Source organism: Symphalangus syndactylus, chromosome 3 (assembly GCF_028878055.3).
Source record: "Symphalangus syndactylus isolate Jambi chromosome 3, NHGRI_mSymSyn1-v2.1_pri, whole genome shotgun sequence".
Taxonomy (NCBI): domain Eukaryota; kingdom Metazoa; phylum Chordata; class Mammalia; order Primates; family Hylobatidae; genus Symphalangus; species Symphalangus syndactylus.
Window position 1 is genome coordinate 20,295,869 of NC_072425.2, and position 13,444 is coordinate 20,309,312.

At 41.1% G+C, this 13,444-nt stretch overlaps 2 protein-coding genes across 13 annotated transcripts in view; one reads left to right on the forward strand and one right to left on the reverse strand.

The window, feature by feature from the left end:
* The window catches only part of NR6A1 (nuclear receptor subfamily 6 group A member 1), a 258,389-nt gene that overhangs the window by 209,246 nt on the left and 35,699 nt on the right, over positions 1-13,444 (forward strand). For 9 of the 12 annotated variants that reach the window (XM_055271123.2, XM_055271126.2, XM_055271132.2 and 6 more), the window contains one exon: positions 11,596-11,838. In XM_055271123.2, coding sequence (XP_055127098.1) covers positions 11,596-11,838 — 243 coding nt within the window. The remainder of the gene's footprint in view (positions 1-11,595; positions 11,839-13,444) is intronic. The other 3 variants (XM_055271127.2, XM_055271130.2, XM_055271131.2) reach the window with 1 other exon arrangement.
* Positions 535-1,577, reverse strand: LOC129478898 (large ribosomal subunit protein uL18). The gene has a single exon (XM_055271139.2). The coding sequence runs from the start codon at positions 1,501-1,503 to the stop codon at positions 610-612; it is 894 nt and encodes a 297-aa protein (XP_055127114.1). The 5' UTR covers positions 1,504-1,577; the 3' UTR covers positions 535-609.

The following is a 13,444-nucleotide window of genomic DNA, read 5'->3' on the forward strand; positions in this document are numbered from 1 at the left end:
TTTACTGTAATGACTCTTCCAATCCATGAGTGTCATATATCCCTCCATTTACTTAAAAACCTTCTTCAGCTTATCTTAGAAGTACTTTATATTAAATAAGTGTAATACAGTTTCTCCATAGAGATCTTGTATCTCTTTATTAGATTACACCTTGGGTGTTTCATATTTCTTGATGCTATTGTAAATGGCATCTTTTAAAATTTTTCGTTTCTGTGCATGGTATAGAAATATGGTTAATTTTTATATGATTCTTATTTTGTCTGCGCTGGCTGGGACCTTACCTACAGTGTTGAATAAAGGTAGAGTACTGATCATAGGCCATCCTTGTCTTAAGTATCCAGACTCAAAAGAAAAGCACTTTTTTGTTTAAACATTTTATGATTCAGTGTGATAGTGGTATAGGTTTCTTCAGATAGCCTTTATCATATTAAATTTTTTTCTGTTTCTAGTTTGCTAAAAGTTTTATAATGTGAATTATATCAGACTTTTTTTAATTAAAGCACTATTCATAGCTTTATTTAAGATGAATTTTTTTGTTTTTTGTTTTTTTTTAGTTGCTGTTCATAAGTTTATTGTCTATATCTGAAAAATCATAGAAAATTGTTTGGTTTAGCTCTCAGCAGCTGGCTCATGAGCTCTGAGGAAGCTTGCCTTCTTTTGAGCTACCCGATCCTTCTTCTGAGCAAGGGACATTTTGGGACGGTTCCACCTCTTCTTTTTAACTTCTTTCTTGGGCTTCTTTTCATAGACCGGATTTTCTCGTATAGCAGCATGAGCTTTCTTATACATCTCCTCCATCATGTCTGGAGTTAGGCTGTTCTTTATGTATTGAGAGAACTGTTTCTTGTAAGCATCTTCATCTTCTTCCATTAAGTAGCGCATGTAATCTGCAACATTCTGGCCCATGATGTGCTTCCGGTGTACTTCTGCATTAAATTCCTTGCTTTCAGAATCATAACCAGGGAATCGTTTGGTACTGTGAGGGATAGACAAGCCTCCATCCACAGCTCCCTTCAGGGCACCAAAAACTTTATTGCCAGTGGTAGTTCTGGCAAGGCCTGCATCCAAATAGCAGGTGAAGGCACCTGGCTGACCATCAATGCTTTCCACATTGTATTCATCACCAGTTACCTCCACTTGGCCTTCATAGATCTTGTCCATGCCAAACCTATTGAGAAGCCTGCGGGCCAGCAGCAGGCCAGTACAATATGCTGCAGCATAATTTGTCAGGCCAACCTTCACACCATATTTTGGCAGTTCGTGTGCATATGCTGTGCAGACTATCATATCCCCCTCTATACGGGCATAAGCAATCTGACAAATGATATCTCTGTTTGTTACACGAACTATCATCCTGTATTTGGGTGTGTTGTATTTATTTTTATCTTCTATCACCAAGCGTTTCCGAGCATAATAATCAGTTTTGCCCTCTCGTCGTCTTCTAAATTTCACTTGGTATCTCTTAAAGTAGGCCTTATTCTTAACAACTTTAACAAACCCCATCCTGCGGAACAGAGACCCGCGTCCGCGGCTCGACAGAGACCTGCAGGCCCGGCGGCGCTAGCGGGGGGAAAGGGCAAGATGAATTTTTCTTTTTGTTGTTGTCGTTGGTTTTTTTAGAGACAGGTCTTGCTTTGTCATCCAGGCTGGAGTACAGTGCCACAGTCAGAGCTCATTGCAGCTTCAAACTCCTGGGCTCAAGGGATCCTCCCACCTCAGTATCCCGGGTAGCTAGGACCGTATAGGTGTGTGCCACCATGCCTGGCTAATTTGTTTATTTTTTATAGGGATGGGGTCTTGCTATGTTACCCAGGCTGGTCTAGAACTCCTGGCCTCAAATGATTCTCCCACCTCAGCCTGACTGGGAGCTAGAGCTTGCTGCTGCCCAGCATTGCAAGAGAGTATCATATCATACATCGCTAGCTTGGGAAAAAGATGAAAATTCAAAATTGGAAGTACTGTTTCTACTGGATACATACCACTTTCATACCATCATAAAGTAGAAAAGTCCTTAAGTCGAACTTTCTATAAGCAGGGGACTGTCTGTTTGGAGTTGTAAGGAATGAGTGAGTGATTCAGTGTAACAAATTTAGGACAGAACTTGGTACATAGTAAGCACCATGTACATGTCCTTACCATCTTGTACTGTATCATTTCATCCCTAGCAACTCTGTATGAGGTAAGTACTAATATTATTTCTATTTTACAGTTAATAGTTAGACTAAGAGAACTGAATTATTTATCCACAATTATAAAACTAGCAAGTGGCAGAGCTGGAGTTTATATTAGTGTGTCTGAAATGCTAGGCCAATGTGTTTAAAACTTTTTACACTTCTACATACATTGTGATCCAGTACCCCACTGCACACTTGCACATCACAGACACACAAATGCACACACTTTAATTGAAACTGAAGTTTCACGGAATTTTACCCATTCTTGCTGCATATGATGTACTTTGATATTTTTCATTTAATTTTTTTCCAAACATGATGCTGTGGGTTATGACTTGTAATTTGGAAAACATTGCACCAAGCCATACCATTTGTTCATTTATTGCTCATTCATTCATTCATTCATTTAACAAACTGTGTATCTTCTCTATAGCATTCATTGTGCCAGATTTTACTGTTAACATCTTTAATCAAAACCTACCTGCAGCAGAACCTTGGTTAGGCGTAACTGAGAAGTCCTGCAGCTTTTGTAAAACAAGACCCCAAATTGTACAGTTCTGGTCAGATCGATGACTAGATTCCTTTATAAATCTCTTTATCCTCATTTATTTTTTGTTCTTGCTAAATGATGTGGAGATGGGCATATCCATTTATTTGAGCAGACACATGTCAATGGTGCTCTGAAGAGATGTTGTTAGGGCTCTGTAGCTGGTTCAGATTGTTACTAATCTTCTAGGCCAACCATATCAGCAGCTTTATTTATTATTTTATTTCCTTTGAATTTGACATTTTTGCCTCTGAAAATATGTGTCCATAGAGACCCTAACTGAGCTCTGGATCTGCTCTTATTTATCAGCAGGAGTTTAAGAAATGCAATTTAATATGATAGTTCTTTTACCTATGCTAGAATAATCTCTGACTTAAAAACAAAAAACTCTTGTCAAGTGCAGTTGTGCATGCCTGTAGTCCCAGCTACTCAGGAGGCAAGGCTTGAGGGTCATTTGAGGTCAGGCGTTCAAGGCTGCAGAGTGCTGTGATTGCAACTGTGAATAGCCACTGCACTCCAGCCTAGGCGACATAATGAACCCTGTATCAAAAAAAAAAAAAACAAAAAAAAAAAACTTTACATTCAACCTAAGGTTTGAAAGTCTATAGCAAAGACCAAGCATGTTACCTTTTTTCTAATAATGCTTGTGTTTAGTTATGGTAACCAGCAATATATAGAATATTTTGCAGGAATAAAATTGTGGGCAGATCATGACTTTTACATACAAAGGGGTAAAACATAGCCTAATATTTGTGGCTACTTCTGTGCAGCTCTTCTTGATAGTCTTGCTGAAACTTAGTGAACTATATCAACTCTTTTAGAGAGGAATGAGATTCTTCTCAGAGGAAACCCAAGTTGGAGAGGAGTTTTCCAGCACCAAATTTAAGACATGACTTTATATGCCAGTTGTTTCTTTGTTTATACCCACTCTTCCACCTTCAGTTGTCTAACTGGTAGTTGTACTTCAGAATTCACTTCCTCTAGGAAATCTGTCATTACTTTCCCCTGCCACCAGGCTGACTGGTGCTAATAAAATTTTTTTAAGTTTTTTGTTTTTATTTATTTATTTATTTTTTGAGACGGAGTCTCACTCTGTCACCCAGCTGGAGTGCAGTGGTGCAGTCTTGGCTCACTGCAACCTCCACCTCCTGGGTTCAAGCAATTTTTCTGCCTCAGCCTCCCAAGTAGCTGGGATTACAGGCTCATACCACCATGCCTGGCTGATTTTTGTATTTTTAGTGGAGACAGGGTTTCACCATAATGGCCAAGCTGGTCTGGAAATCCTGACCTCAAGTAATCTGCCCACCTCGGCCTCCCAAAGTGTTGGGATTACAGGTGTGAGCCACTGTGTCCCACCAATTGTTTTGTCTTTTAGATTAAAAAAAGAAAAACTTATTATTAAGCAACAATTTTATCTAATGCTTATACTTTGCAAAGCTACTTTATTCTATTACAGACTATGAGGAAGCTAGAGCTCTGTGTCATTTATGGGTAATCTGTTGCCTTATTGATTCTCAAACAGTTGTGTTTGTTTTGTTTTTAGAAATGGGATCTCATCCCGCCGCCCCCTAGGCTGGAGTGCAGTGGCATGATCACAGCTCACTGCATCTTCGACCACCTGGGCTCAGGTGATACTCCTACCTCAGCCTTCTCCTGGTTAGCTGGGACTATAGGCGCACCACCATGTCTGGCTAATTTTTTGTATTTTTTGTAGTGACAGGGTTTTGCCATGTTGCCCAGGCTGGTCTTGAACTCCTGGGCTCAAGTGATCCACCCACTTTGGCCTCCCAAAGTGCTGGGATCACAGGCATGAGCCACTGTAGCTGGCCTCACAGCAGTTCTTTTAAAAAAGATAATATCCACATTCTATTATCTAGAAACTGAGGTACATCTAAATAGGTTAAGGAACTTAAAGACACACTACTAGCAAGTGACAGAGCCTAGATTCTGATTCTAGAGCCCAAGTTTTTAATTTTTATGTTCTGTTGCCTGTGTTGCAGAAATGTGTTCCACCAACTTCTGTCTTTTTTTTGAGACAAGGTCTTTCTCTGTTGCCCAGGCTGGAGTGCAATGGCGTGAACACGGCTCACTGCAGCCTTCACTTCCTGGGCTCAAGTGATCCTCCCACCTCACCCTGCAAGAAACTGGGACTGCAGACATACACCACCACCATGCCTGGCTAATTTTTGTATTTTGCGGGGAGACAGGGTTTCACCATGTTACCCAGGATGGTCTCAAACTCCTGGCCTCAAGCAATCCACCCACATCGGCCTCCCAAAGTGCTGGGACTACAGGCATGAGCCACTGTGCCCAGTCTCACAGCAGTTCTTTTAAAAAAGATAGTATTATCCACATTCTATAGAAGAGAAACTGAGGTACATCTAAGTGCTCAGTCTCCCAAAGTGCTGGGACTACAGTGCTCAGCCTGTCATTTTCTTTTCTATCCACAAGTTGAGGCTTACCTTGCCATGGGCCCTGAGATCAACTCTACATTGCCACCCAAGCCTGTCCCCTTGATTGCAGTGTATGTCTGTTCACCTAATCCAAGTCTCATCAATTAAAGTTTAAAGTTTGTTAAAAATTGTCTTGGGGGCAAGCACAGTGACTCCTGCCTGTAATCCCAGCACTCTGGGAGGCTGAGGTGGGTGGATCACCTGAGGTCAGGAGTTTGAGACCATCGTGGCCAACATAGTGAAACCCTGTCTCTACTAAAAATACAAAAATTAGCCGGGCATGGTGGCACACGCCTGTAATCCCAGCTACTTGGAAGGCTGAGGCAGGAGAATCACTTGAACCTGGGAGGCAGAGGTTGCAGTGAGCCGAGATTGGGCCATTGCACTCCAGCCTGGGCGATAAGAGCGAAACTCCATCTCAAAAAAGAAAAAATAAAAAAACCAATTGAATAACTATTTCCAGGATGCTAATGGTTAAGTCAGATTAGAGAAAGGATTTCAGTGTTTTGCCAGAAGGCCACATTCTGTTTAATACTGTTTTAAGGATAGAAATGAAAATAATGTAACACTGACCACACATGTAGACAAGAAGGAGATGGAAGAAATAATATACTAGGTGGCAGGACCCAGATCCCCAAAGATTTCAATAGCCCAGAATGACATGCAGAATTTATTATATAAAGATAAAATGGATCAAGGGCAAATGTAAAGTCCTACCCTCGGGTTCACCATTCTACTTCCCAAGAATGGAATAAGAAAGATATTGGTTAATGGTATGTGTGGCAAATACTTCAGGTTTTAGGTGCCTGTGAAACAGATGTGAATTAAATATGTGTGTGGTTGAGTAGGAGGTGGCAGGGAGGATTGAAAATATAGCAGTCTTACAATTGGAAGATCTTGAATTGCAATTCCAGCTCCACTCCTGATTGGTTGTGTAACCAAGAGTATTTACTCTTTCAGCATCAGTTTTTCCCATTATAAAATGTGTGGCATGCCACAGAGATTCAGTCATTGTAAAATGTATGTACTTACTGGTGTTGCTAGCTGCAGAAACATAGAAGCAAAATCAATTCAGTCTTAAATGAGATTAAGAAAAATCATTCAGTTCTGGATACTTTGTTTTAAGAGAGATTTTGATACTATATAATTCATTAAGACTAAGAAATGAGAAGGAAAAAAATCACAGTTGGACACTCCATTATTATTATTATTATTTTCTTTTTTGACGGAGTCTCGTTCTGTCGCCCAGGCTGGAGTTCAGTGGCGCGATCTTTGCTCACTGCAAGGTCTGTGTTCCGGGTTCAAGTGATTCTCCTGCCGCAGCCTCCCGAGTAGCTGGGATTACAGGCATGTGCCACCATGCCCGGCTAATTTTTTGTATTTTTAGTAGAGATGGGGTTTCGCCATGTTGGTCAGGCGGGTCTCAAACTCCTGACCTCAGGTGATCTACCCTCCTTGGCCTCCCAAAGTGCTGGGATTACAGGCGTGAGCCACTACACCCAGCCTGAAAACTCTATTATTATCTTTAAATCTCTGAATGGTTTATATATGAGCTAGGTTAGATTGTACATTTGTTTTTTACCCATGAACACATTATTCAGGGCAGTGGTGGAAGCTTCAGGTTTGGCTCCATGTAAAGAAAAGCCTTTGAACCATTATAACTGTCTAAAAGTAGAATGAATGGAATGAAGTGCCTTATTGAGTCACTAGAGATGTGCAAGTAAGAGTATGGGGCAACTCTTTGTCTTGGAACATTGTGGAGGGAATTCATGCCTCAGGTAAAGATCTGTTCAGGGCAATTTCTAAGGTCTTTTCTAACTCTTAAGATTCCAGATTCAGTAATATAGGAATAATACCTCTCGAAGTTACTGTAGTGAATAGTGTATGTAAAAACTTCTTGCACGTTGCATGGTACACAGTTGGTGCTCATTGAATGTTTTTTGCTTTATAAGATAAGAATAACCCTTGCTTTGGCCTGGTACCAGCAAGATAATGAATGTAAACATGCTATAAATACCCTTCAAATCCTTTGCAATAGGAGATGCAGAAATCTGTATCTGACATCTGGCCAGGCACGATTAGGGGCATTTGCTTCAGTTTGTTCATTTACAAAGGGGGAGTTTGGCTTTTTTGGTGGGTTGGTTGGTTGGGTGGTTGGTTGGGTGGTTTTCAGTGGGGAAGGGACTGACTTAACTGCATGTAGAATGTATAGATTTGCCTTGCTGTGGCCAAAGAATGTAATGGTTAGAAACATAGACTTTTGAGCTTCCAGCCTTTCCTTACTAGCTGGATGACTATTAGGGAGTGATAGCACCTCATGGGCCTCCATTTCCTCATCTGTAAAATGTTGAGGGCACCTCATTTAGGAATAATTGTGATTATTCAGCACAGTCATGTATGTTAAGTGCTTGGTCAGAGCATAGCACCCAAGTGGTCAGTTAACAATAGCTGATTCTATTGTTGTTATTTTTCACATACTGAGAGAGAAGTTTTCCAAATGCATCTTTGAAGGGCTACTAGATTGATCTGGAGAGAGCCTTTCTTTTGTACCATTGAGAAACTCCCTTTTGAATTAGTTCCTCATCCATGGCATAGACCATTTTTTGAAGAAACAGAACACGACAGGCAGTAAGAATAGCTGTAACCAGACAGAGAAGCAGTCCTAGGACTCCAGGCTCCTTAAAGAAATATGGCCCTTTGGTCTTTGATCTCAGTGTGGCTTTTAAAAACTATCATGAGAAAAGCAAGCAGTGTTACGAGACATGAGCAGGTTCTTAACAGGTCTGTATTTGATTGTCATTCTGTGGGTTCTTTGCTCTGGCTCCAGATGCTGCACAGAATGCCATAGGAATGCTTTATGAAGAGGTTATTGAACTCCAGTTCTGATATTGGTGGTTCAGGGTCAGCCACTTTCTAGGTGGACAAATTGTTTAACCATTTTGGAGCTTCCACTTAATCATTTACAAAAGGGTGATAACAGTTGTACTCACCTATGTATGGGGTTTTGAGGATTACATGAGTCAGTGAAGTAAAGCCTATCTAGTTGTGGTGGGTGTTCAGTGAAATCATATCAGTGAAGAAAGGAAGGTGTGTCCTTGTGGATATATTCATTATAACTATTTTTAAGTCTATTCTAATAAGGCTCTGGTTTACATTATAGTCATATCTAAAAGAACACTGAAGGTTTTAAAATTAGAAAATTTAGATTCTTCTATAGCCAATCATGGTTTCCCAACAGTGCTTCATGTTCCATTTCCAGGCCTTTTCAGCACTCTAGGAAATGCCATCTCAAACATAGTGGGTGCTATTCTTATGCTATTCATTTTACCTGTTTGGCCTTACCTTTTTAATTTTTAAAATTTGCTATTGTAACTTTTCTGTAGTGTTTACCTTGAGCTTTCTTTATGTTTTCAAAAGGAAAATAAAAGGAATACTGATTACACCAGGGCCATTTTTATAGGGTATCTTTTTTATTCTTAATAGGGCTTTTTGTATTTTGTTTGTTTTGCAAACAACAGAAACTCACTTAAGTTAGCTTAAGAAAGAAAAGGAGGATTGGCCCGCGTGGTAGCCCACTCCTGTAATCCCAGAACTTTGGGAGGCTGAGGTGGGTGGATCACGAGGTCAGGAGTTCAAGACCAGCCTGGCCAACATGGTGAAACCCCATCTCTACTAAAAACAAAAATTAGCCAGGCATGTTGGCGCGTTCCTGTAATCCCAGCTACTTGGGAGGCTGAGGCAGGATCATTACTTGAACCAGGACCTGGGATGCAGAGGTTGCAGTGAGCCAAGATCGCGCTACTGCACTCCAGCCTGGGCTACAGTAGAGTGAGACTCCGTCTCAAAAAAAGAAAAAAGGAGGATTGTATTGCAATAACGTGGTTATGTCAATTTGTCACTGTGCTGTTTTCTCAAAGGAAGTGTATCCAAGCCTTAGAAAAGTCTGTAACCAAGAACTGTAGAGTCCTCAAGAACCTAGGCAGTCTTTCTGTATCTGTCGTTCTGCATTTCCATGGTTGTATAATCTCATATATAATCTCATATATGTACTTGTCTCTGAATACCTGCTGTTTGCCAGCTGACTTTGGACAAGTCTTAATATTGCCTGTTTCCCTGTTTGTGAAAAAAAAAAAAGGCATATTAGTTTCCTGTGCTGCTGTAACAAATTACCACAAACTCAGTGCCTTAAAACAACAAAAATTTACTATCTTACTGGAAGAGAAGCCATAAATCCAAAATCAGGCCAGGCGTGGTGGCTCACATCTCTAATCCCAGCACTTTGGGATGCCAAGGTGTGCAGATCACTTGAGGTCAAGAATTCAAGACCAGCCTGGCCGAGATGGTAAAACCCCGTCTCTACTAAAAATACAAAAATTAGCAGGGCATGGTGGCAGGCACCTTTAATCCCAGCTACTTGGGAGGCTGAGGCAGGAGAATTGCTTGAACCTAGGAGGTGGAGGTTGCAGTGAACCGAGATTGAGCCACTGCACTCCAGCCTGGACGACAGAGCAAGGCTCCCTCTCAAAAAAACAAAATAATAATCAGTATCTCTGGGCTGAAATGAAGGTGTTTGCAGAGCCACACTCCTTTCAGAAGCTCTAGGGGAGAATCGGTTCCTTGCCTCCTCCAACTTTGGTGACTGCTGTCATTCCTTGGTTGGTGGCCAGTTTCTGCCTCGGTCTTCGTATCACCTTCCCTTTTGCATGTTATGTGTTTCTTCTTCTCTACTATCTTTATCAGATCTCCCTCTGCCTCTGTCTTACGAAGACACTTGTGATTGTATTTCGGGCCCACCCATATAATTCAGAATAATCCCCTAACACAAGATTCTTAATTTAATCACATCTACAAATACCCTTTTTCCTTTATAAGGTAGCATTTTACAGGTTCCAAGAATTAGGACCTGATGTATATGGGTCGCAGTTATTCTGCTTACTACAGATGGCAATCATAAAGACTCATCTCAAAGTTGGCATATATTAAGGGCTCCAGCCTCCTCCTTTCTCTGCATCCCTCCTATATATACTTCCATGACCCTCCATTAACATTGCCTTTGAAAGCCTTTCCTTTCAGGAATGTCATTATCACATTAAATGTGTACCTGCTGGGGTAATAATAATGAAAATAATAGCTGACAGTTATCAGATGTCTATTATAGCCCACATACTGCAATGAGAACTTTGTCCATGGGATATAGGTATTATTATAATCACCATTTAACAGATGAGAGAAATTAGAAAAGTAAAGAAGGTCAATTTTTCCGTAGTTCACCCAGCTAGTTTCAGAGCTAGGGTTCAAATCAGAATCTCTCTAATTATAAGCGTTCTCTAATTTATGGTATAGTGATGTGCCTTTGTTTTTGTTTATTTGTTTTTTAAGAGATATGGTCTTGCCGTCGCTCAGGCTGGAATGCAGTGGTGCAATCATAGCTCACTGCAGCCTCATACTCCTGGGCTCAAGCAGTCCTCCTGCTTCAGCCTCCTCAGTAGCCGAGACTACAGCTGTGTGCCATCACGCTGGCTCTATAATGATGTTCTCAATTATTATACCTTGCCTCTTACTCAGGAGTGAGGTTGAAATATCTGATTTCTTGTTTTGGCCTCTGATCGGAACCTTCCCTGGTGATTTCCTGTACCTGCTGGCATAGCTTCACATCACAGTTCACAGGGTGCTTTTTTGTCATGTGCCTGCTCTTTAGCAGTTGCTTGGTCCTGAGTAAATGCAGTTTAAAGGAAGAGAAAGTGAAGAGCTATATTCTATCCTGAATTTCCTCCTCGAGTAACTTGTTTGTTGCTAGTCAGTGAGTTCCATGACTCTGGGGACCATGATGATTTATTTATGTCCTAGCACAGGGCCTGGACACAGAATAGATATTCTGCTAGAGTGTAAGCTTCACCAGGGACTTCTGTTCAATGCTGTATTCGTGCCTTACAGCAGTTCCCGGGATAGAAGATTTGCACAGTAAATATTTATTGGCTGGATGTCTGGCTGACTGGCTTAGCTCGGCGTGGTTAGAACTCAATTGCAGCTGTCATTTATTGGCTGTATATCATGTGTTAGGCCCTTACATGTATGGTAAGTAATCCTTACCATGCTCCTACAGGGTAGAATTGATGGGTTGTAGAAGAGCAGGGTAAAGGTGATAGAGGAGTCAAAAGATATTTTCTAGGTTTCAGTCTTAGATACTGATCCAAGTGTTGATGAAACCCAGGAGGAAGAGTTTAGGTAGACTGTGTTGTGGTATCTGCAACCATAGATACAGGGACTACTCTTGGGATAAGGATCTGAAGATAGGCCCCCTGTTTGCCCTTTAGCCTGGAGATAGTGGTGGTCTTAATCTACCCAGAGCAGAGTTGCTCACTTTAGGAACTGTAGGCTTAAAGCCATTATTTCCACTGTGTTCTAACTTGAACATGATCAGTTTCTGTTTCAGATGATCGGGCTGAACAACGAACCTGTCTCATTTGTGGGGACCGCGCTACAGGCTTGCACTATGGGATCATCTCCTGTGAGGGCTGCAAAGGGTTTTTCAAGCGGAGCATTTGCAACAAACGGGTATATCGATGCAGTCGTGACAAGAACTGTGTCATGTCTCGGAAGCAGAGGAACAGGTGCCAGTACTGCCGCCTGCTCAAATGCCTCCAGATGGGGATGAACCGGAAGGGTGAGTGGTGCTCATGGCTCTGATGGCCCATCCTTCATTCAAAACTTTACCTTTAGTGTCAGCTGTTTAGTTACATATTCCTCAAGCTTGCACTACATATCAGGCCTTATAGTTCGTACTCATAACCAAAAATGAACGATTCTTGCCTATAAGACCTTCCTAAACTAGGTGGGGGGAGAAAAACTAGTGAGATGTTAAGGTGGGAATGAGTGTACAAGCCCTGTGTGACCAAGAACCCACTTAACAATCAGGTCTTAACTGGGATTAATATACTTCACTAGTTATTTCAGGAATGATGACAGAAGTAGAAATTTTTGGATGAAAAGGCATGAGGTAGGAGATTGCTGAATGTGGTATCATTTTGTTTACTAGAACCATGGTGTACTCAGAGGCTAGGCATGCTCAGAAGTCTGTGTCTAGGTTGGTGAGGAGTTTGGAATTTATTGGGAAGCTTTCCAAGAGCCATTAGCCTGAGATAATATGAACAAACTGACGTTCTAGTAGGATGAATATGAAGGGCTGTTTTGGAGGATGAATTGGGTCAGGGGAAACAGAAAAGCCACCTAGAAAGTTTTTAGTAGAGTCTAGAAGGAAATCTGAAGGATCTGAAGGAACGAGGGAAATAATGCCACAGAGAGATGTTGAAGAAACTCATCTGATAGGAGTTGGTGACATACTGAATATTGAGCAGCACCAGAAGTTGAAATTGAGGATGTGGATTAAGAGTAATGACCTTACCAGGAAGAAAAAAATGAAAAAAAAAAAAAAAAAAGTCAAGCTAAAAAGCAGGGTGATTTCTCTATAGGACCCTCTGAAAAGAAAAGAAAAGAAAAAGGATGGGGCAAAATGTTGGCCTTGGCAATACTGAGTTTGAGATACCTGAGAAGGACGCATAAAGATGTCCACCAAGGAAGCTGGTTATATGGGATTGGAACTGAGATGAAAAGTCCTGCCTGCAAACAGGCTTCATGGAGCTGTTGGCACAGAGGTGGTAGTAAAAGTCTAGTCCATAGGTGAAATCACCCACAGAGAGAGCTTAGATACAGAAGAGAGAAGGGCCAGTGTCAGAAGCCTAGGGTGGTATTCCCATGGATAGTGGAGAGTAGAATAGAGCGGTGTCATCCAGCAGAAAGAAGAGAGGCTCTAGAGGCAAACATACTAGCTCTTAGGTCTGTGACCTTAGGAAGTTTGCTTTATATCTCCAGTATTCAATTATCTTACCTTTAAGATGGTATGTTACTTACCCTTCAGAGTTCTCTACAGGATTAAGTATGATAACATATAAAATACCCAGCAAGGTATTAAGGGTTCATAGCAGCAGTGTTCAGGGATGGGGGGGTTAGTCAGGTATAGTGAACTATTCAAACTGGTTTTATAGCATTATGAATGCAGACATCCAGATATACTCAGACTGGTTTTATTGTGTATGAGATAAGAAGGACCTTTTAAAAACTTGCCCATCTTGAAGAAAGGTAAGAGAGATGTGGAAGGGCATTTAGATAAATTTAGGTGGTTTATAATGTATTATAAATACTAATATTTATTGAGCACTTATTTATGTACCCTCCATATATATATTCTACTACTGAATACATAACAACAACCC